The 27,315-nt window shown below is 37.8% G+C and overlaps 1 protein-coding gene across 1 annotated transcript; it reads right to left on the bottom strand.

Moving 5' to 3' along the window:
- Positions 1-486: 486 nt before the first annotated feature.
- On the bottom strand, positions 487-16,875 carry LOC131920325 (albumin-like). Its single transcript, XM_059274652.1, is given in 15 exon segments — positions 487-528; positions 1,141-1,273; positions 2,251-2,474; positions 2,789-2,927; positions 4,108-4,156; positions 4,159-4,201; positions 6,494-6,626; positions 7,520-7,734; positions 8,704-8,833; positions 10,667-10,764; positions 11,675-11,807; positions 12,407-12,618; positions 14,994-15,126; positions 16,055-16,112; positions 16,797-16,875. Coding segments are annotated over 15 exon segments (1,821 nt in total).
- Between the last annotated feature and the right edge of the window lie 10,440 nt (positions 16,876-27,315).

Here is a 27,315-nt window from a genome sequence, read left to right as displayed (position 1 = left end):
GGAACCTCATGAGATAGCTCCATCGAATCATCTGGTGGAATGAATTTACAGAATTATTGATACAAACTCTGCAGAATCAACACTACACAATTGTTTTGACTAAAAAAAATGTTCTTTCATATGGCTTCAGTTTTATTCTTAGGCTATCCTTGACTGGACCAACATGTGTGACTCCATGTAGTGCGTCATGTAAGTCATAAAAGAGCCATGATTAAGTCCTCAGCTCTGGAGTGAATTCTTGAGTTTGGCTGACCCTTGGGTAAATTGCACTGATCTAGACCTTTATATATTCATTTTCTTATCTGCAAATGGAACCCAAATGGGTGAACATATGTGAGGGCCTAAGAGTGGTGGCAGGTGCTAGTCTACATGGCTCTTGCCAAATGGTCAGCAAATCTTAGTCGTTTTAGGAAAAATGACTATGATTACTTTTTTTAAAAAAAAAATGGCAAATAGTTACCTGAGATACATGTGATTGTGATGTGTTTAGGCTAAGGCAGCTTGGCTTGCAGCAACAAGTTTTGGGCCCTGAAAACACACACACACACACACACACACACACACACACACACACACACACACACAAATGATAGATGTTAAAAAAAATATTAGCAAGACTATTAGAATTTGCACATCCACAGTTATCAGTGATTATAATGTAAATTCACATGCCTTGCAAAACTTAATTACAACTCTCCTAGAATTCTTAAAAAAGCTCACTGATATCTGTTGTATCCAAAAGACTAAAATAAACTCTTATTAGGCCATGAGGGAAAATGTGAAATGATTCAGGCACATAACTGTAAATGTTCTCCCCTCAAGTGTAAAATGAGTCAATTCAAAGTGTAACATTTCAAGACAAGGATTAAATGAGTTGATGATTCTGGGCTTTACAGATATTTCCAAATATGTTCATAAGTGTCATAAATTTGGAATTGAATGGCCTTTATGATCACTTTATATACTACAGTGTGGTAGGACATAAAAAGTAGGAGCTATGTAAGTCAGTTTGTGTTACAGCTCTGTAGTGAACACAATTAGATTGATCACATTATTCAGCATATGAGTGTCTCAGCCCCAACCTGACCAAATGCACACAAACAGAAACTGAACATATCAAAATGCAAAATGCTCTATTACCTCTTCAGAGAAGCAGGCCTCCTTGTCGTCAGCCTTGCAGCACTTATCCAAGAAAGCTGCAAATTCGCCCATCACGGTCTTCAACTGGTCACCTGTAGCCTTGGGTTTGTGTTTCACCAGCTCAGCAAGTGCCCTGCATTAGGACAGAGGTCAGGAAGAGCAAGGAAATGTTGACTCCCATGCTGGAAACCAAGACAGCAAGGATGCAAGGCCACAGTTCAAGTTTACAAATCTTGGAGCCAAGTGACTTTGGCTTCCAGGACCAAGCACACCGTTGCCAACCTTAATATTCTTGACTGTGTGTGAGGGTAATAAGTGCACTAGGCTACGACTGGATCAGATAGAATAATCAGTGCAAGTCACTCTGTGTTTTATGTAGTTTCCAGAAATTTCCTGAAAGACTTCTCTCTTTGCACAGAATATGGCTCTTTAACATCTGCCCCATTTGAAGTTAATAATGAGAATGTTATAAGAATTAAAACAAGCCAAGCAAGGAGAGACTGCTCGGTCACTGTTACTGATATTTGTAGAACATTAGTAGCAGAGAAAAAGAATTGTGTGGGGGATGAGTTTTGTAACATGGTCCGGACCACCATCACAGGTCCCCAGAGGTGATGACAACCTCTTGCTACATTTCATGCTGTTGTAACCTCTCACGAGAGCATTGAAGAGTCCACCCTCCTATGTGCATTTCCAGCTGTTTCTTTTCCTATTCTCAGAAGTTACACCTGTAGCCTTGTCTCTGTTATGGCTTCATCGTGCAATGATTCAGATAATTATTCATACTTTGAAATAAATTCTCCTATGATGTCTATGTCCAATTTTATATCTATACAAATTCACCAGTTAGCTATTTAGCATTTTCTTCTCTGCCTCGACTGGAATTGTAATCTTCTGTGGTTTTTATGCACAGTATTAAAGATAATGTATATGAAAGATTTTAATACATATTTTTCAGATAGAAAAAGTTGACACTTTTTCAACTCAATAATGCCAACATCTAAACAATTCTCTCTAAGGTATATAATCAATACATCAAAAAAAAATGATCCAATTTACAGTTCTCCCTGTCTATACTACAGACATCTGCAGTAAGAAAATATGGCTCACGTTTGTTTCTTTATCTGCTTCTCCTTCTCTGGAAGTGTGCAGATATCAACATGGAAGGTGAAGGTCTCAGCTTTAAATTCTTTGGGGACATATGTTTCATCAACTGGCAGAGCAGAGAAACACAGTCGCCTTTCCACCACAGATCCAGTACAGCACTTGGTGACCTGATCACTCACTGGGGTCTTCTTATGCAGCACACATACACGGTTCAGGATTGCAGCCAGCTAAAGAACAGGCAGACAGAAGAGCAGAACAGTCAATAGATCCACCAACACTCACTTTCTGATGCACCAAAAGAATTGCCATATTTAATTAATAACTGTGAATTCAGCCTTGACTGCCATAGTGATTTATTTATCTTTGAAACCAAACATATGACTTATAAAATTTCTCTTTCAGTTAAATATAGGTGCCCATGTCCCAGCTACCATAAACACATGCACATATCAGCATACCCTTGCTCCTAAAAGTTAGAAGTGTCAATGTCTGAAGACAAAAACCCAGCACTTCTGACTTTATCGTAGTTTAAAAGACTCACATAGTCTTCCATGCAGGGCAGTCTTTTTTCTTCAGGAAGTGCGCAGCACTTGCTGCCCACTTTTCCTAGGTTTCTTGCAGCTTCCACAAGAGTTGGAGTCGACACCTGAGGTGCTTTCTGGGTGTAACGAACTAGGAGCCTGTTATAAAAAATAACTTATATGTTTCCATCCGGACAGGAAACTGGTCTGGTGTAAAATATTTCAACAAGAGAAAACTTACCCCAAATCAACTAATTTTTTTTTTCCACACGAACCATAGTTCTTCACTTCTAGGATGATAGCATAGTATTGGAGGAAGACCTTATCCTGAGCAACTAATTAAGTGGCCATGAAATCTTCCTAGAGTATATGATCTTAGTCCTAGATCTGTACTATAATCACAAGGAAGTGAGTTACATTTCTCTAGTCTAACAGTATTAATGTACTTGGTGCTGCTTGAAATAAATTCTATCACAAACTTACACATATTAACACTGTGATAAACTTAAAAGATAGTGGGGAAAAGATGGCTCGTTTAATAGAGACAGTGCAAGGATTAAATGAAAGAAAATAATGTGTCTGGCACATTATCTAACATCTAATAACATCTAGTATTTAATAGTGGACCATAACCAATAGAAGTCAGTGTATGGCTGTAATCTACTCAAGTGAAGAAATGATGTCAACTCCAAAGGCTAGAGTTAGAAGAGTGCTAAAAGTGTAAATGACCTGAAGAAGGAATAATGTCTCTTCACTTTACCTCCGTAGATAAGGTTCTACGGAAATGGGACATTACTCCAGCAGGGCATTTAGTCTCTATCTCTTTTAGAAATGAAATTCCTTAGGAATACAAGGTCACACACAACTATCAAAGGTTAGGTATAACTCTCAACTTCCAGTGTTTTCTGAAGTTAACACTTATTCATGTAACATTCTCATATTATGGAAATCTTTTGTTATATTTTTGTGTTCAGCATTTCTATCAATTCTTTAGCTTCTGCTGTCCAAAGCATATTACTTCTTATCCTACCAAATATCATTCTACTGTTTGCTCATAAACTCTACCTAACCTTAGAAGCATACTTCCAGTTCCAATATATCAAGGTTTTCTATGAGCCCTCAAAACTATATACTCCCAAGAGACCAGTGTTTTATATTATACAGGGATATAATCCTCTCCATTCTATAAAGGATGGTGTCTCCTCTCCAGAATTTTTTGATAGATAGGGATTATAAATAATGTGTTTTCATTGCTAAGACCATATAGTGGGTGGACTAAATGTTGTTTTAAATAATTACAAATTGACCAAGGGAAAAAAATAGCTGAAAAACTACTCACGCATTTTGGAATCCATACTCTCCAAGCTTTTCAAAAAGTTCACAGTTTTGACTAAGTTCTTAGACTCTTCTACTAGAGGAGGAAGGTCACCAAGCTGCAACATAAAAGAACTGTGTTTATAGCATCCTTCCTGAGAGACCAGTGTAGGTAACTTGCATTTCTCCCTTCCTTCTGTCCAAAGAGACTTCAGGAGATCTTCCCTGTCATGTCTGTCACATTACATTTAAATTGTTCCTTTTTTGCATAGCCACATCTGAATGGAATGGCAGAAGTCATAAAGCCAGCACAGCTGCTTGACAAAGATCCAGCAAAGCTGAGCGGCATGATGGCTGCCATGCCACCTTTGGTCTTCATCTCCACCTGTTACATACTTGAGGCACTTTTAATATTGGTACATTTTGAGGAAATTGGGTTGATAGAAAATTCCTTATGAATCATTTATGCCTTCTTCCAAGAATGCTGCTTCTAGGCTTACCCAGGAAAGTCCTGAACATACTATCCCTGCCTCCTCACTTTGAAGGAGATATCCTTATCTACTTGAAGGTCTTCCTTATGCCTTGGAGGTTATGACACATAAAGAAGAAGCCGGAGGTCTCTTTATGAGGCTATGAGACATTCTTGAAACATCTGTTCCTGTACTTATACAGAAACAAGATATTCAAAACAAAGTAAAATTAAAAAGGTCAATAAGATTCGGTGGGCTAGAGGAATTGTCCACAGTTCAGATTATAAGCCTCTTCCCACTGTACACTCAGACAATTAAGTGACATACAACTCTGCCCTACATAGAGACATATTGATGAACAAAGTATGGAGTAGAAAGATGATAAAAGTATGAGATGCTAGGACCTCCCTCTCTTACAAGTTAGCTCATGTAGAGCCACTATAATGTCATATAACCAAGGAACAACATAATGCCAGGATTAGACATATAGACAAATTCTATAAGGATATAAATGTGAACATTGATTTTATTATGTCAGAATTTAAATAATAACTAGAGGAGCTTTAGCCTGAGAATTTTTCCTGGGCATTATGACTACTAAGAGTAAATAATACATTGCTTGAGACATGGCAAAATGCCCAGGGTGGAAGATTTTGTTTTGGTCTAGTATCCTTGAAGCATCCAAAGCAACCAGCCTGAGCACAGACTGTCATATGCCTCTAGATTCTCAAAATTTGGGTTATGGGGTTAATGAGTAAGAATGATAACTCTGCTTATTAATGATGTCAAAACTCTAGGGAAAATGATTGGAAATGATAACTGTTATGTCATAGTTTATTAATGAAGACTAAAGGATGAGCAAAAGGAAGTGAAACACATGTCCAAAACCAAAAATAATGTGATCTATGTTTTGGAACATCATGAATGTATCCCTGCTAACTAAATTCTGTATGAATAAAGAAACACTCTGGCTGCTAGTCAGCCAGGCTGCAAGATTCTCCGGTCCACCATGGCCTGGCTCACTTCTTTCTCCCACCACCCACTCCTTACATCCTCTGCAGGACCCATCCACTGATGGGGATGGCTCCTGGCACCTTTTATTTGCAAGGTCATTTGGTGCAAGTCAATAAGAATCTTCAGGCTCTGGAATTCAATGGCTGTGTTTGCACCAGATCACCTGACTTGTTTTCTTGTGCAACTGTTCTTCCCATGTCTAAGCTTCAGACTGATCCCATCTACAGTGTCATTAAGTGTACTTAACTAGAACTGTTCTGTTAACCAACTAAGTGGATGAAATTAAAATCACTCCTAGCGAACAGCAGACCTTCAATAGACAGGGCCATCCTTTTCAGGCAATCTCTCTAGTTGGATCTTGAGGTCTCTGAGAGGAGAAATTCTACTTCCAGACTCAGTCACAGAGTGATGCCTGGTATTCAGCAGCTTCTTTGTAAAATATGATTCTCTTCTGGCCCCAAATAAGTCAGAAACCAGTGTGTGTTGACAGAAACCCTGATGTCCTCCACAACAAACTTGCAAGCCTAACTTCTCATAAAATATTATCGATAATAGTTGACAATTTGGGGGATCGGATTAACTGTCTTTAAATCTAAGTTAAATATGTCTTTTAGTTGGTATTTGAATTTACTCCATTTTATTCTCAAGAGTATGAAAAGGGGAAAACAATGATAATGATTTTGTGCAAGTAAAGATTCCCTTTTTTCTTCAAATCTTTCCTTTCTAGAATGATTATTCGAGGTTTCCTTATATTTTATCTAGTGTTTATCCTATAATGATTAATAACTTTAAGAGCTCAGGCTTGCCTACATCTCAAGAAAATATCTGAATTGACCTATATATCAATTCTCATTAGTCCATCACTTCCTTTCTCCTTGTAGGAACTGCTACCAGGAGCTGCTGTGCTCTTGGCCTATGGAAACCTACCACTTTGCCATAGCATGTGGGAGGATCAGTTTCAGTACAGCACTTTTCCAGTGTGGCTTCATATGTCTTAGTGAGTCTCAGCAACAAGACAACAGAGTAGTCAGGGTGCCTTCTTGAGTATTCATACAAAAACCTAATGAAGATGAACATAGACTGAGTTAAATAGATGAGCAAGTAATAGACTCACATAATAATCTCAATAGTGATTCACATTCCATTGGAATGAGCTCCAATGCAGGAAACTGAGCAGCAAGAACTTGGGACCCAGAGATAACTCTTCCCAGGTTCAGCTTTCCCACCATGATGTATTTTACTGTTCTGCAGGGGCAACTTATTAACACTATCAGTGCATTAACCTCCTCCATACAGAAGGGAAAGAAGGATAGCATCTCTCTAACAAGGTGGGTTGGGATAAATACATGGCACACTCTATCACAGCACACAGAGACTGGTGCATATTAAATGCTTGATTCATAGTTATTTTTACTGTATATCTAGTTTGCTTTGAATTATGTCTACAAAGTATCTCAATAAAGCAGTAAATAGAGACAATACTAAAGTTCCTTTTTCTTCTACATGTGAGGTACATCTTTCATTAAGTACTATTTAGTATAGGGTACAATTATAATCTAATAATAAAATGATAGTATTAATTGTTGCAGTTACTCAAAACATATAGTCATTTGTTATTAATTGTATCCTGTTTTGCCACACTGTGACATTCTGGTAATTTCAATCAAATACAAAACAACTCGTGTCATATTGATATTTTTATGTATATGTGTGCTTTATATACATAAATGACATTAGTTTATATATAAACATACACAAACATATATATGGATATATATCCTTCCTGTCATCACAGATATGGATAGATATGGGTGGACAGAAAAGGAGAATGTTAAATAATACATAATATGTTCAAATGCACACTATACACTGAGACCTTGTCTCAAAAACAAAATAAAACAAAACAAAACAAACAAACAAAAAAAAACTACGAAAGGAAAGGCATCTCCTCACTTGCCCAGGAAGATATCTTTGGCCTCGGCATAGTTCTTGCACACTTCACTATCCTCAGCAAAATCAGCAGCCAATGAAGGCAGATCAGCAGGCATGTCATCATGCTCCACCTGAGCAAGGCAGTGGGATTTCTGCAACACTGGTTTGTCACAGCAAGCCTGTAGTTTGCTAGAGACAGATGCTTGGTTTTCGCACATGTACTTGGCAAGCTCCGCCTATGAGAAAGGAAAACAAATGTTTAGAGAAGTTATCTTTGCTACATTTTTCCACACACCTTTGTCATGTGGGTAAAGCATATTCATCCTGCTCTAGACCATACATAACCAAAGCGGCTTCTGCAAACACATTCTCACCCACACAGTGCTTCAGAGCCTGCAGACTCAAGATGCTGTGAATAAAACAATTACATTCAAGTAGCCTTTAAGGAACAAGTTATTTTTTATAAATTAATTCGCTTTGATTGTTTATTAAATTTATGTTTCTATGACTGAGATAGTTCAGGTTATTTTTTCCACAATATTTAGTGCTATTTTTCCAAATATTCCTCTCAAATTAAGGGTCAGTATTTTAAAACTAAATAACTCATTAAAATATGAGGCATAATTATAATGAGTAATGAGTACAGTTACAAGCCCTGCTTACATACATAACACATGGATCTTATGTTTTCCAGGGGTTATCATAGCAGAGGAATATTTGGTTGTATTTTTAATCTTTAGAAGGGGGAAGTGAAGGATATAGTAGTACAACTTTGGAGAAAGTGAGATCACAGCAAATATTTATGTACATAACACACAATTAATTAGGGGAGAGACTATGTAGGAATAACTGCACCAATTTTTAAAAGCCTCTCCAATCTGTGGGGTCTCCAGCCCCACATCTCTCCTCAAAACATCTTAGAAATCTACATTTGTAACTGTTCTCTTTCCATTTAAGCCTCCTCAGAATGTTGCTGAACAGAGGAGTTTTGGGTCATTTAACAATTCAGAAAACTGTTTTTTCTGTTTATTATTTGTTTTGTTCTATTTTTTGTTTGTTTGTTTTTTTTTCTGGAAAGTGCCACAAAGCAAAGAAAGCTTGGTAGAATAAAGGAGAGCCCAGAGACCATGTAAACCACCATCAGTGTTCACCGATGCAGCCAAACACATCCACTCACTGACTTTGAGCATGCAACAACTCCTTACCCTGTCATCTGCACAGTCAAGAAGGGCTCCATGGCAGCACTCCTGGGTGATTTTGGTAAGGTCTGTTGCCAATTTGCTAATTTCTGTGAAGTCGGCGTTGGGGAATTTCTGGCTCATTTGTGCTACTGCCCTAAAAAGAAAATTTCCCCATCAAAGAATTATTATCATATTGTATTTGTAAGAAAGCAGTGAAAAGATACCATTTATAACAAGGAAATTCAAAACCAACTGAAATGAAGAAGAGTGTAAAAATTCACTAGTCCTTTTAATGCAAGTTCTGACACAATAGTTTGCTGTGGGATGGTCTGTACGTCAAGTGTGTTGCTGATTGGCCAGTAAATAAATCACTGATTGGCCATTGGCTAGGCAGGAAGTATAGGCGGGACAAGGAGAAGAATTCTGGGAAGTGGAAGGCTGAGTCAGAGAGACTGCCAGCCACCGCCATGACAAGCCGCATGGGAAGATCCCGGTAAGCCACGAGCCATGTGGCAAGGTATAGATTAATGAAAATGGATTAATTTAAGCTGTAAGAACAGTTAGCAAGAAGCCTGCCACGGCCATACAGTTTGTAAGCAATATAAGTCTCTGTGTTTACTTGGTCGGGTCTGAGCGGCTGCGGGACTGGCGGGTGAGAGAGATTTGTCCTGACTGTGGGCCAGGCAGGAAAACTCTAGCAACAATAGTTACAATTTCTTTTGCAGAATTATCTACTGATAGAATGTCGGTGATGTGTGGAAAGCTAATGCGTCATAAAATTAAAATCAAAGAGGAATTCCTAAAGGGGTGGCTGTCGGAGGGGCATCAAGTTTTGAGTCCTCACCTGGCTTCTGTCCCGGGCTTGGTCACATCTTAGCAATGTGACCAAAAGCAGGTTTTATCTTTTAGAGTGTTACAACACACTAAATTAAAAGATCTGTGAGGCTAAATTACATAATGGCATGAAAGTGTTTTCTTATCTGGAAATGAAGATTCATCATCTTTGTCTTAATTAAGACATACCTTTCTAAATTTGAAATGTCTCTGGAGGGAAAAAATTACCTAGCTTCTAAAGAATTAGTTTTTTAATCATGGATCCTTTTGCCAAGAAATTGTTCCAGCAGACAGCCTCTAAGCTCTATGGCAAGATGTCAAAAGCCAGGATCTTCATTATTTCTAACTTAATTTTCAGTTCCATAACTCTGATAAGGAGACTTCTTTGCAAGAACCAATCATAGCCCATGTAACAGTGTTGTTTCATGTTGGAGCTGCTATATTTGTTGATTTGATTGGCTTTAAGAATTTGGATATTAAAGATGACTTAGTGAGGATAATTCCTGCTGACAGTCTCTAGAGAACACGCACAGTGTCTGTCATCTCCATTTTCTCTCCTGGTGGGTTGATTCATTATTGACAAACAGGAGAGATGCTAGAGAGGCAGGCACATTAGTCTTGACTTACATATTAAAGGATGCTCCCGGACTCAGCTGCATGATATAAAAGCAAGAGAGGGTGGAGCAAACACATGAGATTACAGACAGAAGTGGAGAAATTGTAAGAAAATTCAAAGTAATAACTCCAACTTAGTTGATGGCTGAATTCTATTATCCAGACATTAAACAGTCACATTCAGATTGAGGGAAAATAAATTAAGTAAATTAAATTCCCTGACTCTGACTGTATTTTTTAATCATTTAAATGGAATTCCTGGTCTTTATAAACAGGAGGGATCTAATTATCTGTCTTCTGTTAGACAAAAATCAAGCCTTCTACATTATTTGACAATTTAAAACAAAAACACTGAGACAAAATAGTCAAATTATTGTGGTTATTCTGATTTCACCTCTATCAGTTTTTCATGAAGTACACTATAAATACACAGTCTTGTAGACAGGACATTTATCATTATCAACATGTGAACTGTGATATATATATATATATATATATATATATATATATATATATATATATATATATAAACATGTACCATGCTTTGAAAGCTCTCTCTCTGTATCTCTGAATACTGGAGCACTTCAGTCTGTGGTGGACAGAGGAATACAACACTTTCTCCTTCAGAGCATCAAGCTACAAGAAGAAATCCAGTTGAAAAAAATTTGCAAAAGACAATTTCTACACACACACACACATACACACACACACCTTCAAAAGTTCAAACAGCGCCATGCCAAAATACTTTGTTAGGATGGGGAATTGAAATCAGGACCTTGTGCATGTTAGGCAAGAACTCTGATACTGAGTTGCACCTTCCATACAAATGAAAAATTTAAAAGATAATTTATACCTGAATTCACAAATACTCCTTTTGACAAGTGATTATTTTGATACCAAAGGGAAAGGAAAACAGTCTGGTCACAGTGGAGACTTCTAGGTACTTAAAAAAGCAGCATAGAGACATTGCCAGGGGAAGCATCCTGGATATGTCTAGTATTATCCCAGGGCATATAAATACTTGTAGTGACTTTTTAGTTGTGTGACTAATTCATCTAAGTCCCTGCTTCATCAACTTTCATAAAATGAGTAATTGCCTAAGAAAAACAAATGATTCACATAATAAATATTTATGGGAGAAAGGAATGGATTCCAATGTCTAGCCTCAGTAGAATGCACTGCTTTGAATTCTATCTCCACTAACATGTCTCAGAAAGGACTAAAAAAAAAAAAAAAGAAAAAGAAAAAAATATCCCTTGCTGTCCAATGGATACATGCTATCATAATCCAGAAGTCACCACCATAAAGTATGGAAAGACAAGTAAACACACATCCAAGAATTCCCTCTCTAGACCATCACTGCTAAATCTTAGAAGGAAGAAAGGTATGAGAACTAAAAGCCATTGGTAACTTAGAGCAAAGAAGGTTTTCTAATGACATAGAGAAGTCTCATTCAGAGATTCAGATTTCCTAAATCAACCATAAGATGGTCAAATCTCTGGGTTTGGATATAGAGCAGTTCTGTCCCCATCTTCCCATGGGTCACCTTTGGTGTCAAGCAGGCAGCTTTGTCAGCTTCTGCACAGCACTCAGTCATGATGGCACTGTACTTCTCAGCAAAGTAAAGGAGCTCTGGGCCATAGAAGTAAGGATGTCTTCTGCCGACTTCATACAAATAGCTGAGTTATGGAACAAGGAGAAAGCAGGCAATCATTTCCTACAGCACATAACACTACAGAAAAGATCAGTCAACCCAAACCCTAAGATTTGTGATTGACCAAGTTTACTCATTGTGGCCATGAGTGATGGCCTGTCTCTGTTGTTCTCAAGTGAGAGAAGGTAGATTAAATTTGAGTATCTTTGTGCAAATATTCACATGTGTATATTTACAGTAAATAGTTAAATTTGGGTGATGTAACATTGCTAACTAAAAAGAAAATGATCCAGGGAACATGAACACCACACACAATACACACACACACACACACACACACACACACACACACACACACACCACTTCAGAATATTTTACAACTTCTCAATCTCAGATTTTCACACAGGTCATATCTGTTTTCAAGATCAAAATATTCTTGATTTCTTATTGTCATTGTTCACAGTTTTATGGTATCAAATATTATATTTTTAAAAATCACCTCAAGGTAAAGCCTTCCCAGTCTTGATGTTGGATATTTGGGGTTTTGATGACTATTAGCATAAGTGTTACTGGCGGAGCTATTGCTCAGCTTCTAATTTAAAACATAGATATCTGTTTACTTACTGTCCCATAAATGAGGCTGAATTTTCCTGAAAGGAGGTGCACATGGCCTCAGCATCTGTCCTCACAAATGGGGGCAGGTTGGGGTTGTCATCCTTGTGTTGCAGGAAACATTCATTTCTTTCGGGTTCTTGTTTCGAACAGCAGTCAGCCAGTTCACCATAGGTTTCGCGAAGACTTGGAAGGGAACAGAGCTTGTCTCCAAAAAGAGATTGCTAAGTGGGAAACAGAAGCTGTCAAATTCCTGCCGGTCCCTGACTTTCTCTATAACCAAAGAGCAATGTAAAAAACTGAATGTGTGGATAAAACTTGGTTATGAAAGTAAGTACCTTGTGTGTAGGTATATAGATAATATGTGCATATATTGAAACATCACATGACACCTTGAAATATATACAAGTTTATGCCTTTATATACCACATAAAATTAATTTAAGTATAAAAATGTGTTAATAAAATACATTTTTTAATTGTGAAGCAAAGAAAATCACATAAAAATCTACTTAATTTCCTTTGATTGGTCTATTTTTGAGTAATTTTCATAATAGCTAAGTGCCACAGTATTGTGTATGGTGAATAAAAAAGAGAAACAAATAGCTAATGGCCTTAAGGAATGTTGCCTTACATGTTTTCTATCTGGCACTAAAAGCTAGAAAAGTCATTATAATTTAAAAAAATGAAGGGAAGCTAGGTCTTGAGGGAGCATGTGAATTCATGCTTAGGAGCAGCATATTCACACAACTTCTCATGTGATCTGCTCCTTTTGAAGAAGCCCAAGGTTTTAGGATGTTTCCTGTAACATTGAGGAATAACACATTCTACTATAAATAATTACTGCATTAAAATACAGATATCCTCTTTATTCTAGAAACAATGCCACTCCAAAGGACTTCATTTGTTAAATAATCCTTCTCTTCCAAATTAATTTTTATTACAGATGTCATTTAACTTCATGGAAATTTTACTGTTCGTACTTTTTGGAATACCAAGGTAGAACTGTAATATTTTGTGTGAATCACTAACTCTGCAATGAGAGGAAAAGGTTTCCAGAGGAAAGCAAAAAGAAAGGGCCTAGAGATCACTTTGAGAAATGGCTTTGTCCATATATTAAGCAGTCAGAGAAGCTCAGGCCTCAGGTTCTGAAGCCCTACCCGTAAATAGCAGAATTTCTTCTAAATGACTGAAAACCTGACTTTTTAATTGTGTATAAGTATTCCTGTCCCTAAAATAGAAATAAAGAGCTATACTATAATTTTATCCAAGTAACCAAATAGCATAGTAATCAGCTGATGAATTCTGAAGATTAGCACAGTACCATTATGTCAAGAAAACATTAGCCCTCCAAGGCTACTGTAGCATTGCCTGTAATAATCAAAATGTATGAACAGCCTAAACAGGCACCAGTAGATGAATGGATAAAGAAAATGTGGGTCGGCAGATAAAAGTGTGGTGTATACACACTAGGGATTACGCTCAGCCTTTAAAGAGGAACGTTCTGCAACTGCCACCAACATGGGCCAACCTGGAGGACATGTTGGGAAGTGCAATAAGCCAGTCACAGAAAGACACGTTCTGTGTGGTTCTACTCAGATAAGATACCTAAAACAGTTCAATTCACAGAATCCAAAAGGCGTGATGGCTGCCAGAGAGAAGAGGGACTCAGTTACTGATCATGTGGCATAGACTCTCAGTTAAGCAAGATAAATTCCACAGATCTGCTTGATGGAATTGTAGTTATATTCAAATACAGTAAGAGAGTTGAGGGCTCTCACCACAAAAAAAATAATCAATATGTAAAGGTATGCTATTGCTATTTGCCTCTGTGAACAGAAATCAGGTTTGAGAGCTTGGAAAAAAATTGTACAAAAAACAAATTGACATTGAAAATATTATACCTGCTTTCGATAGCCTCTAAGAATTTTTATAAGTTGTGAGAATAGACAGAACGTCTCCATTAGCTTGCAATGTTGATCATATAATAACTTTTTATAACATTTTATTTTTTGAGATTACAATATAATCACATCCTTTCCTCCTTCCCTGCAAATCTCCCCACATATGCCCCCTTATTCTCTTTAAGATCTATGACCTTATTTCTAATTAATTGTGTTATATATATATATATATTTATGTATATACATATATTCTAAAATATAGCCTGTTAGTCTGTATAATATTACTTGTACACATGTTTTCAGGGCTGACCATTGGTATTGAATTAACCAATTGGTTCTCTCTTCCCTGGACAAGCTAGTTTCTCCTGCTCTAGGCATTCCTTGTTTGCCTGAAGTTCTTTGTGTAGGGTTGAGTCCCTGTGGTCTTTCATCCACCCTGGCACGTCTATTGTGTTGTCATTGTTAAGCTCACAATTGGCCAGTCATGTTGGTGAGACTTTTTGAGTCTAGCTTGTGATATTACTAGGAGACAATTTCATCGCAAAATCCCTGTTCCTCTGGCTCCTACAATCATTCTGCCCCTCTTCCACAGTGTTCCCTGGGCCTTAGGTGTGGGAGAAAGTATTTGTTTTCCCTTGAAACACTCAGAATTACATAAAAAAGACAAAGGGATCCTCAAAATCAGAATGTACTGACAATTGATTTGTCACAGTTTGCAGCAGACTCGTCAGCAGCACATGTTTTTGCAAATTCGGTTATTTCATTCACTAATTTCACATGTTCTTCATATGGGCATTTCTGGAGATGCTGGGCAAGGGTGACCAAGACTCTGAAAAACAGACATGGAAATAAAACTTTACTATGAAGTAGCTGAATTTCCTAAACAGCAAATTGTGTACGTGTATGCCATCTATATTTTGTGTATCTTTCTTACAACTATCTAGAAAGCCTATTCCTGTCAGCTCTTCTCTGAGGCATAACCAGGAAGAGGTGCATTTCCAAGCAAAAAGAACATAGATTCCTACCATGCTTAGGTATAGACGCATATGTGTGTCAGTAGATTTATGAACATGGGGCAAACAAGCAAACTATGTTCTAAATACATTTCGTTGTCAAGGCTGGACATTATGTAAGTCCTTTGAGTTATTTCTCTTCTAAACCATATACCGCTGTTAATCGGGGGTATATGACACTATTGACCTTCTAAAAATAAACTTCTCATTTTCACTACATGAAAACATTTTGGAGGTTGGGGATGTGACTTAACTATAGATCACTTGCTTCACAGGTATGAGTCCCCAGTACTACAAAGACAAAATAATCTTCTCAAGATACCATGAGATCTTATTGTGTAAAGAAGAATTAGCAAGTTAGCCTCTCAAAGAACTATATATCATAGGCCTTTCCAGAAGCAAAACTAAGATTCCATTCTTCACAAGTTTAAAGTGGGCTCCAGAATCTCATTCTCCAGAAAGCAGCCATTAGCCACAAGTTAATAGATATATTTAATTAATGTTAAATAACATTTGAATGTGTGCTCCTCAGTTAGACTTGCCATGTTTCAAGTGCCCAGTAACCATGTGTCCTCTGGCTGCCATATGCTCAACACAGGTCCACAGTTTTTCCTCCAACGGAGATATTTCTGTTGGACAGTGATGTCCTACGATTTTGCAAGCTCAAGGTGGGAAAAAAAGCAATTCAGAACTGGAACTAATACTACCAGAAACATTAAATTGACTTTTAACATTTTAACTTACAGGCCTTTGAAATGTTGTTCTCCCAAATCATTAAACCGATGAGCAATCTCACTCTTGTCTGCGGGAACAGGGAGACAAAAACCACAAAACATATTTAAAGATGGATGACAGTAACCAATTATAATGCTGCTTTTCACACTTCTTTCCACACACTTAAGCTATTTCTTTAAGACACTGGCCTCTGATCTCTACAAAAACCATGAATCTGCCAATGACTCCTTCCTTCTGCATTTAAAGAACTGCCCTTTCTCCACAAACACTACTTTAAAACTGTCTAAGTGTTTATAGCTTTGCATCCAAACCTGAGAGTCAATGCTTTTGTCATGTTTCTAAGGATCTACTAAGACAATCTGAATGAAAGTCAATACAAATGGAAGCTCCATTCATAAATTAACAACACACACGTTTAGTTTATTAGTACAGCATGGTAGAGTAAACAGGCCTTCAAGACTGTGAAGATTCTGGCTTTAGCTGTATTCAGTATAGTTTAAGTCACTCTGCCTAGCATGTCTTCAAAATTAAAAGAAATTTAAAACTAAACTTTAAAAAAATCACCTCATTATTATCACCTAAGGTGTCTAAAGTATATTAATAATATAACCACACAAGGGTTCTCAGATGCAAAAAATCATTAAAGTCTAGAAATAAGCACTAAAGGAAACCTTAACTCTCTCAAAATGCAGGGCTTCCATTACTAGGAAAGTAAGATAAAAGTGGAGCAGTGAAAACATAAAATTCTTACGTGCATCTCATGGAAACACAACCTTGGAAAAAACAGAGGCAGAGACAAAGAAGAGGAGGAGGAAGGTCACCCACTTCATTGTGCCAGAGGCTTGTGGGGTTGATAGGAAAGGTGAGATGTGTGCAGGGAAATCTGCTCTAATATACTTCTTTAACCAATAACTGTAGACCATTAACCAGACTCAGCTCGCATTCCATTGGTTCCTACTCAATTACAAAATCATACAATCTTTGCCAAAAAGTTGTTTGACTAAATCCCTTGCGTGTGTTTGCCATCTGGAGCTGTTTTCCCTAGAAGACTTTGTCAATTCATTAAAGTTATGTAAAACATCAAATTTTACATAAGAGTTTAAACTGTTCACAACTATTGTTCCTTACTGTGCTCTGCATCTCCCACTTGAGCATCTTTGGTTTAGGCCTTTGCATGGAAACATGATGTATTTTAAAATCTAAGAACTGAATTACATGTATTTCTCATTCCAAATATTCTTTTATTTATTGGTAATAAGGAATTTGCATGAGGAAAGGGAGAAACTGATTATAGGGTTTCCATGTCTTTCTCATCCTTTCGTAATTAGAATCTCCCATAAAGCTCACATTGTCTCAAATGTAAACTGAGAAAAAGCCAGAGCAATAAGAACAATCATGGAGGATGTTTAGAAGTTTTGTGTCACCATCCCAGCTCTGGCTGTGTGTGAAACAGGTCTGCCGTGGAATATTTTCATCTGACATCAATCTCTTTCTTGGGATTTTTTTTTAGAAGAACACACACCTAAACGATAGTGATGATGGTCTTTGCCACTGTGACATACTTTCTCTGACACAATAGAAAGATAAATAGTAGCAGACCAGTTGTCTTACTTACCTCAAAAAGTGAGTTAGTCAAGACTGTCATCCAAATTGTCCCCATGGTACCTACACGTACAGAGACCACTGAGTGGCCAGAAAAGCATTCTTTTTTCATATCTAGTTAGACAATGAAAGAAATCACTTTCTATGACCTCATTTCATGTCCTCATCTTCAGGAAAGTGTACAAATTATGTATCCAAATGCAGACAATATCAAACTCAAATAATGAAAAAGAACAAGTGTTTCCTTGCTGTTTTATGACTCAAAGGCATCCTGAAATGAAAAAACACACTCGTCTCTAAAGACAGAAATGAACAGAATATAAAACAATGCCTGACGGTGGAAGTAATTCTACCAGGGTAGAGGAGGTGGAGCCAAAAACTGGAAAAGAAAAAAGCAACTAAAGAAAGAAGATAATTCTTTCTTGGACAAATTTTTAATTTCTCTTTAAGCTTCCTAGAAAGAGTGGACACTATTTATTTGAAGTCAGTAGTCATGCCTAGCCCTGTTCTAGTGTGAGTCTGGAGGCATAAGCAAGTATGCAACACTTAAGTCCTTGAATATATTTGTATTGCTAACTCACAAATTCAGATTTTTCATACACATGTACTGTGTATATATATATTTTTAGTTTGACAATTGAGTAGAAAAATTATCTGCTTATCTACTTTACATTTATTTTGTAGTATAATCATAAATACCAAAGTCTAAAAAAATAAATCAAATTTATCATAATGGACTAGGAGCTTCAGTTCATTTACTGACTGATGAAGTTCCATGAATTTAAAATACAAATTAATAACAACTGTGTCTTTTCTTAGCTGTATTAATTCAGTGTTTTACATGTGCATATCCTAATTAATCAGCAGCAGCAGAGAATTAAAGGGCTTAATTCTTAACACTATCTGTATGCTTAGAGCTCAGCTCAACTGATAAGAAATGCTTGTACAGTTGCATTTGATAAGAAAGAATTTATGGTCTGGTGGTGGTGGTGGCGGCGGCGGCGGCGGCGGTGGCGGCGGCGGCGGCGGATCCCAGCACTCAGGAGGCAGAGCCAGGCGGATCTCTGTGAGTTCGAGGCCAGCCTGGGCTACCAAGTGAGTTCTAGGAAAAGGCGCAAAGCTACACAGAGAAACCCTGTCTTGAAAAAAAAAAAAGAAAGAAAGAAAGAATTTATATTTTTTCTTCTGAAAATCCTGCCATTAATTCTATATGTATATTCTATACTGAGAGGAATGAAGCCACATAATTGTTAGTTATTTCTAAATGTCCTATTATTCAAGTTTTAAAATTCTATGGTTAATCTGTCATCAGAAGAGATTGACATGACAATAAATGCAAAACTTAAACTGAGTTTTAAATATGGTTTAGAGAATCTAGTTTCTGAGTAAATAGAAAATAGCTCAGATCATTTTTAAGTGTTTCCTCATGCTTGTGTGAGCACTTCAAAAATAGAGAGTAGTTGAGAAAATTCTTTGTTTGGAAAGTATAATTGTGTGCTCATCATTTACAAGTGGAAAAAAAGAAAAACCCCACTCCTGTTGAAACCCAGTATGACTGGGAATTAACCCTGAGCTTCAGTCCCTTTGGTCCCTTGTTTTCCCATTGTCTTGTTGGATGTTTGTTGTTTTGTTTTGCTTTCACTCATTTTGATAGGATGGTTTGAAGTTGATGGATTATCTCACTGGAATTTTTTTTACTTCCTTGTCACCCCATTATAACCTTAAAACCAGCACACACACACACACACACACACACACACACACACACACACACTCCATCCTGATTTATGGAACTTCTCATAAATTCTTTCAAGGCAGCCTTGCCTTCCATCTGCCAACCTTGGTCCAGCCTGCACGTTTCTTCCCCCATGATCCTATGGTACTTCCGGACCTCTTCTTGGAAACACAATGTGTCCAGGAAAATAAGACAGCAATATCTAACAATGTCCTCAGGATTTTACCACAGATTTTCCAAAAGTACTGACATTACCTGTATCCATTCTAAAATATAGGAAATTTGACTGAATCTGGAAGACAAATGGGGTCACAAAATATTTTTCTCAGCCTTTTTTCTATAATTCAGCAGATATATGCGTATCCCACGGAGTTTAAAGGGCTAGAAATGTCTTATAAAGAATGAAGTAGGTAAAATGGAAGATCATAAACTCAACAAATAATGAATGAAACATAATAAGCAAATTAATTTCTCATTCAGTTATGAAAATATGTTTCCCAGTAAAAATCAAAAAATGTCCAAGATATTTGGTCTTACATCGTTTTCTAATGCAAATACACATTGTAATTCAAACATTTATTATCCCTCATCATTTCCAATCTAATGCTTCAATATTCTCAAAATATCCACTTAAAATATTGAGAAATACAGATTGTGCTAAAGATTTCCCTGGAGATGAAGAATTTATATCACAAAAATTCTCACCTTAGACAGGTGGAGCACATCAGTACTAGGCACTGATTTTCAGCAGATCAGCAGATAGCAGCTGATAGAAGGAACACCATGAAAGGTGTTTAAGTAACAGCCAACTCAGTGGATAAATCCAGAAACTCCTGGCTCTTAGATTGGCAAATCGTTCTGATCAGATTCCTAGGAAAGCAGTGGCAGAAAGTTCTGAGTTCACAATTGACAGATCTGTCTTAGAATACTGCTCCTCATAAACCACCTATTCCTAAACACCCAGTGCCTCTAGAAAACTTCGAGAACAGCCCAAACATAAGCCTCAACGGTTCTTTGGGTCTATGTAGTGCTGGGTATCAAATCCAGGGTCTCATGCCGTGCCAGGCAAGTGCTCTAGCACTAGGTTATAACTCTAGCCCCTTAAGCGTGGAAACTGTGGGGTGGGGTGTCCTTCAGGCTGTGCCTTACGGTGACAGACACATTTAACAGTGGTGTATTGATACTATCAACAGCAGACATTGTTTTAAGATAATGACATTGACGAGCAGTTTGAGCAGTACTAACGTGACAAAAATGGCTGCAGTAGGTGGTACATCATTGACAACAGGGTCCAGCATTGCTTTGTTTTATTTTTTTGTACCTTTTGGGTAGGGACTTAATCATTTAAATATATACCTGTGAAGGTGATGCACAGTGTGGTGAATAGTGGGCCTGCCAGAACTAGAGCAGTTGAAGGGAAAAGATTCTGGATAAATTGACTAACGTGACACCAAACTCCTCCACCCCCTTGAAGCTGATCAAAAGTAGATGAAGATTTTTAAAAACAGAAGAACTTAGTAACATGCTCTCTGTGGTTAGATTCCATCAGGTAAATAAAGACACTGCAAGAGAGTTAATGACCACATTGACCTGGGATACTGTGGAGATGGAGAACCCAGAACCATTTGGAGATAAGAACGATTCACAACAACCACGTTCAGAACTCCAAAAAGTGAGTCAGGACCTTCTCTATGAAAACTTCCACTCTGAGAAGTTTGATAGGGAATGTAGGAATGTAGACAGTGGATATGAGTAAAGAGCAGATTTTGTTGAAAAAGGAAGCTGAGCTCTGCCACACGAAGACATCATTGGGCCATGCCTGCAGATTTCCCTATAATCCTAGTACTAATGAAGACAGAAATCACAAATTTCAGGCCAGCCTGGGCTATATAGTGACAGAAATTCTGTCTCAAGAAAAACAGAAGACTGCTAGAATGTAGACTTAGATGCAGATGAGTATGCAGATGTTAGCCTCCAAGGACAGGGCCAGTGAGAAAATGGTTTCTGGAACAAAATGGACTCAGCAGTTTGTATTATTTAATATTCATTTGTATATATATTATATGTAAAAATAATAATTGGAGAAAAAGAGTCGTGAATTTGAGAGGGAGTAGAATGCAAACAAAGGGGTTGGAGGGAAGAAAGGGAAAGAACAGAATCATATAATACAGTCCACATACATGAAAGTAAACAAGTATTCTAAATGGATCTTGGAGCTGGTGTGTGTGTGTGTGTGTGTGTGTGTGTGTGTGTGTGTGTATGTGTGTGTGTATGTGTGTGTTTCACGAACACATTTTCATTGTACATTGTTCTGACTCACATAAGGACACCTTTGCATCAGTATATAGTAAAATATGAGTTTATTCTGCCTGTTGCTCCTATATGCTGCCCTCTTATCCATTTTATTGCCCCTCCCATTGGTCTCCTTTATTCCTTCAGATGGTGTCACTTCTGCTCTTCTGTCATATATACATACATGATTTTGTATATCTACATAAAATCTAGGAACCACAAATGAGAGAGAACACATTATTTGTCTTTCTAAGACTGACTTCACTCATTCAACACGACTGTCTCCTGTTGTAGCCAAACCTTGGAAAAAGATGTAACTTCATTTTTTATAGCTGAGAAAAAAATCCACTGTGTTCATATCCCTCCTTTTCCTTCTCCATTTCCTCTGTCAATGGACTCCAAAGCCAATCTGTGAGCATACAGGGCTTTCTTCTCCTAGTATCCTCTTCAATTTATTTTTTCAGTGTTTTAAATTTTTCACTGAAAAGGCATCTCATTTCTTTGATTAGGTTTATAGCATGTTTTTTTTTAAAGTCAACTGAGAATGGGGCTGTTTTCATGATTTCATGTTATCTGTCTACAGGCAGCCTACTGATGGCTGTAGATTAGTTTTCTATCCTGCACCTCACTGAAAGTGTTTATCAGATCTAAGAATTTTCAAGCAGAGTCTTCAGGGTCTTCTCTCTCTAGAACCACATCTGCACACAGCTTCTTTTCATACCCACATCCTCTTCCCTTTTTGTTTTATTTGCTTTGGTTGACATTTCAGGCTCCATTTTGAATAGGAGTAAAGATAGTAGGAACTTTTGTCTTGCTTCTTATTTTAGTGAGAATGCTTTAAGCCCTCCACCCTACTTCAGCATGTGTATTCATGATATTGTTCGGAAAGTGTCCATCACATTTTGAAGATGTGTTTGGTAGTAACTATGTTCACAGCAGCATTATTCATAATAGCCAGAACCTGGAAGCAGCCTAAATGCCCCTCAACTGAAGAATGGATAAAGGAAATGTGGTACATATACACATATACTCAGCTATTAAAAAAAATGGCATCATGAAATTTTCAGGCAAATGGATGGAACTAGAGAATATCATCCTGAGTGAGGTAACCCAGACTCAGAAAGACAACCATGGTATGTACTCACTCATAAGTGGATACTAGATGTAAAACAAAGGATAATCAGACTACAACCTACAGCTTCAGAGAAGCTAGGAAACAAGAAGGACCCTAAGAGGAAGGTATGGATCTCTTGGGAAGGGGAAACAGGAGAACCCTATGAGTAAATTGGGAATGGGGGTGGCAATAGAGTGTAGGGGATGGGAGATAAGAACATGAGGGAACAGGATGGTCGAGCTGGGGGAGGAATGGAGTAGGAGAACAAAGAAAGAGATATCTTAATAGAAGGAGACATTATGGGGTAAGGAATTGAGGGAACAGGAAGGCAGAGGGGGAGACTGCCTGCAGCCGCCGCCAGGACAGGGAAGATGTAAGGTACCAGTAAGCCACGAACCATGCGGCAAAGTATAGGTTAATAGAAATGGGCTGAATATAAGAGGAAGAGCTAGACAATGATAGGCCTGAGCTAATGGCCAAGCAGTTTAAATAATATAAGTGTCTGTATGTTTATTTTTTAAGTGGGCTAAGGGACTGCCAGGGCTTGGCGGGGACCCAGAGAGAAAACTCCAGCTACAAATGGCAGACAACGGGTTGGCAAGAGTTTCCACCTAAAACCTTAAAAAAAAAAAAAGATTCTAAAATGGAGCTAAAAACAGCTTCCTAGTTGTCTCTCTCAAGTTGGCAGGGCGGTGGGAATGAGGCGTCTGCCAGCAGCACATTACGCTGTGTATATATATATATGGTTTCTGGGCTACACGCTGCTTTGATAGAAGCATAGATCTACTATTTCTGAGAGTTGATGGCTCCCAAAGCTGGCGGAAAACGTACCACCGCCATGTTGGGAAGCTGAAGTGGGCGGAGCCAACAGCCACAGCATCATTTCAGTCTTAGAATGCTACAGTTTAAAGCAATAGGTTCACAATAAGACAGATTCAGATAAAATAGTTTACAATGTATGTAAAAATTACGTAGGCTTGAAAGACAGAGAAAAAGGAATATATACAGTTATATAAACAAATAGATAGTTTTTAAAAATAAAGTCTTTAAAGAGACAGTAAAATTAATATAAAAAATAAGCCACATAAAGATGGCTATCACACAGAGAATCTGGATTATGTTCTCTTTGATATTTGTTACTGAAGAAAAACATTTGACTGTAAAAGCTGTTGAGTTATGCCAAGATGTAAATTTTAAAGGTACCTTGACTTCAAAATTTGGATATAAGGATATGTTGCTTTGGAAAAGAGACTCTGCTTTTGTTTCCACAGAAAGCCAGAGGCTATGGATTTGTTCCAGATTAAGATACATCAGGTTTGACCAGCCAAGACCCCCTGAAAGGTCTCTGATGACACCATGGCCCAGATGATCCAATGTCCAAAACTGTTTCAAGGCAACTGGCTCAGACAATACAGCCTCATGGACTACCCCATAAACCTACATTTTCTTTGTGTCCCCATAAGATACAGCGCCCCCCTCCAGCAGGAAGTAGTAAGAGATGCTACGCCCAAATTCCCAAATATGGCAAGTTGGCTTTGGAGATAGAATTGGCTCACTCCCCCTCTAAACCCAGACATATTGCTAAAAAAAAAAAAAGGTTAAGAGATTCTTGTGTCCCAAATCAGAAGAGCCCTCTGGTGTGGGACAGAGAAAAACCAATATTTTTATTTAAAACAAGTCGATTATAAATGTGATCTCTTTCTTAAAAAGAAAAGGGGATATGATATAGATATATAGGATATAGAGATGATAGGATAAAAGGGTAGATTAATGAACCTACTTTTAAAAGCAACAACTTGTTTAAAATGTTTTACATTGGTATAGATTTTAGTTTATTGATAGAAACTTAAAGTTAATTTTGTTATACTGTGTGTATATTTCTACTCTTGTTTAAGGTGTTATGTTTGTACAGCTCATTTAAAACTGTAATGGATAATTAAAAATAGATTAATAAATAGTCATCTATGATAATCATACTCGTAGTCATGTTAGTTAAGTCTTCTAGGTATACATAGATATATTTCAGATAGATAGGTAATCTTCAACTACTTCAAAGACCTACAGAATATGGCATTTAAAATATTTTAAAAATTTAGACTTTCTGGATCGTAAGACATGTCTGCTCCTGGCAGCACCGATTTACTTCAGAGAGGAGGATGGGCATCGAAGACACTCCATATGGAGTTTATCTTCACCTTGGTAAAAATAGCCATTTGGACAAGAAACTGTTCTTGCCTGTACTGCTTGATCGACTGGACATGCAGGACCCATAGAAAGATGACCACTGAACTTTGCTTGACAAAACGTTCCTTCAGGTTCCTGCTTCACAGAGGAAACTGCCAGACATTCTACAGGACACTAAAAAAAAAAAAAAGACTGAGAGACTCTAGCCCGGTTGGCTGAAGACAGATGCCCCAACTTTACAAGAGAACTTTGGATGACTATCCAGGCTGACAGCTGTCTCTGTCTACCCTGCAAGACTCCTGAAAGTTGCTTGCATCCTCCCATTTCTCAGGTAATATTATGTCCTTCTGAGGTCTTTGATGTAGTTGAAGCTAGATAGTTACAATTTTCCTTAGTTATGATAAAAGATAAGTTAGATATAAAACCTTAAACTCACAAATATAAGATATATAGGATATCTTCTTTAATATTGTATCTGTAATTCTTGCTCAATAATTGTTTTGTTATATGTAATTTTACTATGTTAAAGTTAAAACCTTCCTTTTTGAAAAAGAAGAAAAGGGGAAGTGCTGTGGATATCACTCTGTATAAATAAAACAGCGAATGGCCAGTAGCCAGACAGGAAGTATAGGTGGGACTAACAGAGAGGAGACTTGAGGAAACAGGAAGGCAGAGGGGGAGACTGCCTGCAGCTGCCACCAGGACAAGGAAGATGTAAGGTACCAGTAAGCCACGAACCATGCGGCAAAGTATAGATTAATAGAAATGGGCTGAATATAAGAGTAAGAGCTAGACAGTGATAGGCCTGAGCTAATGGCCAAGCAGTTTAAATAATATAAGTGTCTGTATATTTATTTTATAAGTGGGCTAAGGGACTGCTGGGGCTTGGCAGGGACCCAGGGAGAAAACTTCAGCTACAGTAAGGGGGAAACCTGGTGCTAGAGAAATTCCCAAAATCCATAAGGAAGACCCCAGCAAAGACTACTAGCAAGTGGTAAGGGTGCCTTAACTGGCTTACCCTGGTAATCAGATTGGTGAGTACCCTAACTATCATCATAGAGCCTTCATCCAGTAACTGATGGAAGCAGATGCAGAGATCCACAACCAAGCACCAGACTGAGCTCTGGAAGTCCAGTCAAAGAGAGGAAAGAGGGATTATGTGAACAAGAGACATCAAGATCATGATGGGGAAATCTACAGAGACAGATGAACCAAGCTAGTGGGAACTCAGCGAAAGCTGTGGAACCTGCATGGGACCGACTAGACCCTCTGCATAAGGGAGACAGTTGTGTAGCTGGTTCTGTTTGAGGGGGCCCCTGACAGGGTGATCAGGATCTATCCCTGGTGCATTAGCTGGCTTTCTGGATCCCATTACCTATGATGGGACACCTTGCTCACCCTTGATGCAGCAGGGAGGGGCTTGGTCCTGCCTCAATAGCATGTACCAGGCTTTGTTGTCCCCTCCATGGGAGAACTCACCCATTTGGAGGAGGGAGTAAGAGGTAGGTGGTTAGGTGGGGGTGACAGGATCCAGAGGAAGGAGAAGGGGATCTGTGGTTGGTATGTAAAATAAAAAAAATTGAATAAAAAATCATTGCACACAAAATAAATAAGTAAATAAATGTTGAGTTTGGTGTTTCAAGTATTTCTTGGTGTGAAGTGCTCTGAATATTTGTATTTCATTTCATTGTGTTACACTCAATGCTTTGTGAAGTGCACTTTCATTTTCCCTGTCTTCTTGCTTGACTAATCACAATGAATCACTGTGCACAGAGGATCCTGAACTTCTTTGGTTTTTGGTTTGGCTACATAATCATTATACTGGTGAATGCTCTAATTTTTCATCCACAACTTTTAGACTCATCTAGAGTGTTCTGATATGGTAGATACTTAGTAGTACGGAAAGTTGTACTGACTTGATGTAAGGCTATTTATATATCAAGCTGCACCATGTAGAGAATGTTATCTTCTTTAATTTTATGCTTGTCTATACTCCTAAAATCAAAGTTTTGCTGCTCTATGCTGCTCTATTAATGACATTAATTCGCTGCCTATGCACATGCCTGCTAACAAAATGCAACAGAACAGAATGATCTAATTGGAAAAATGCTTAGATTTAGATAGCATTTTATATTTTTCTCCGATAATGTCATCTGTATATATACTGGATTTTTACCACCCACTACCCTCTCACATCCCTCCTCTCTTCAACAAAAACAGTCTTGGGAATGGAATTTTGGAAGACTTTGTATTCTGATGCTAGGTCATATTAAAAACCAATGTCCAGAGAACAAACAAGATCACTACTGTAATATTCTCCACTAATAAGAGTTTTACAATGCT

The sequence above is a fragment of the Peromyscus eremicus genome, chromosome 10, assembly GCF_949786415.1.
Source record: "Peromyscus eremicus chromosome 10, PerEre_H2_v1, whole genome shotgun sequence".
Lineage (NCBI taxonomy): Eukaryota > Metazoa > Chordata > Mammalia > Rodentia > Cricetidae > Peromyscus > Peromyscus eremicus.
Note: the sequence above shows the minus strand (reverse complement) of the source record. Positions and strands in the feature narration are given on the sequence as shown.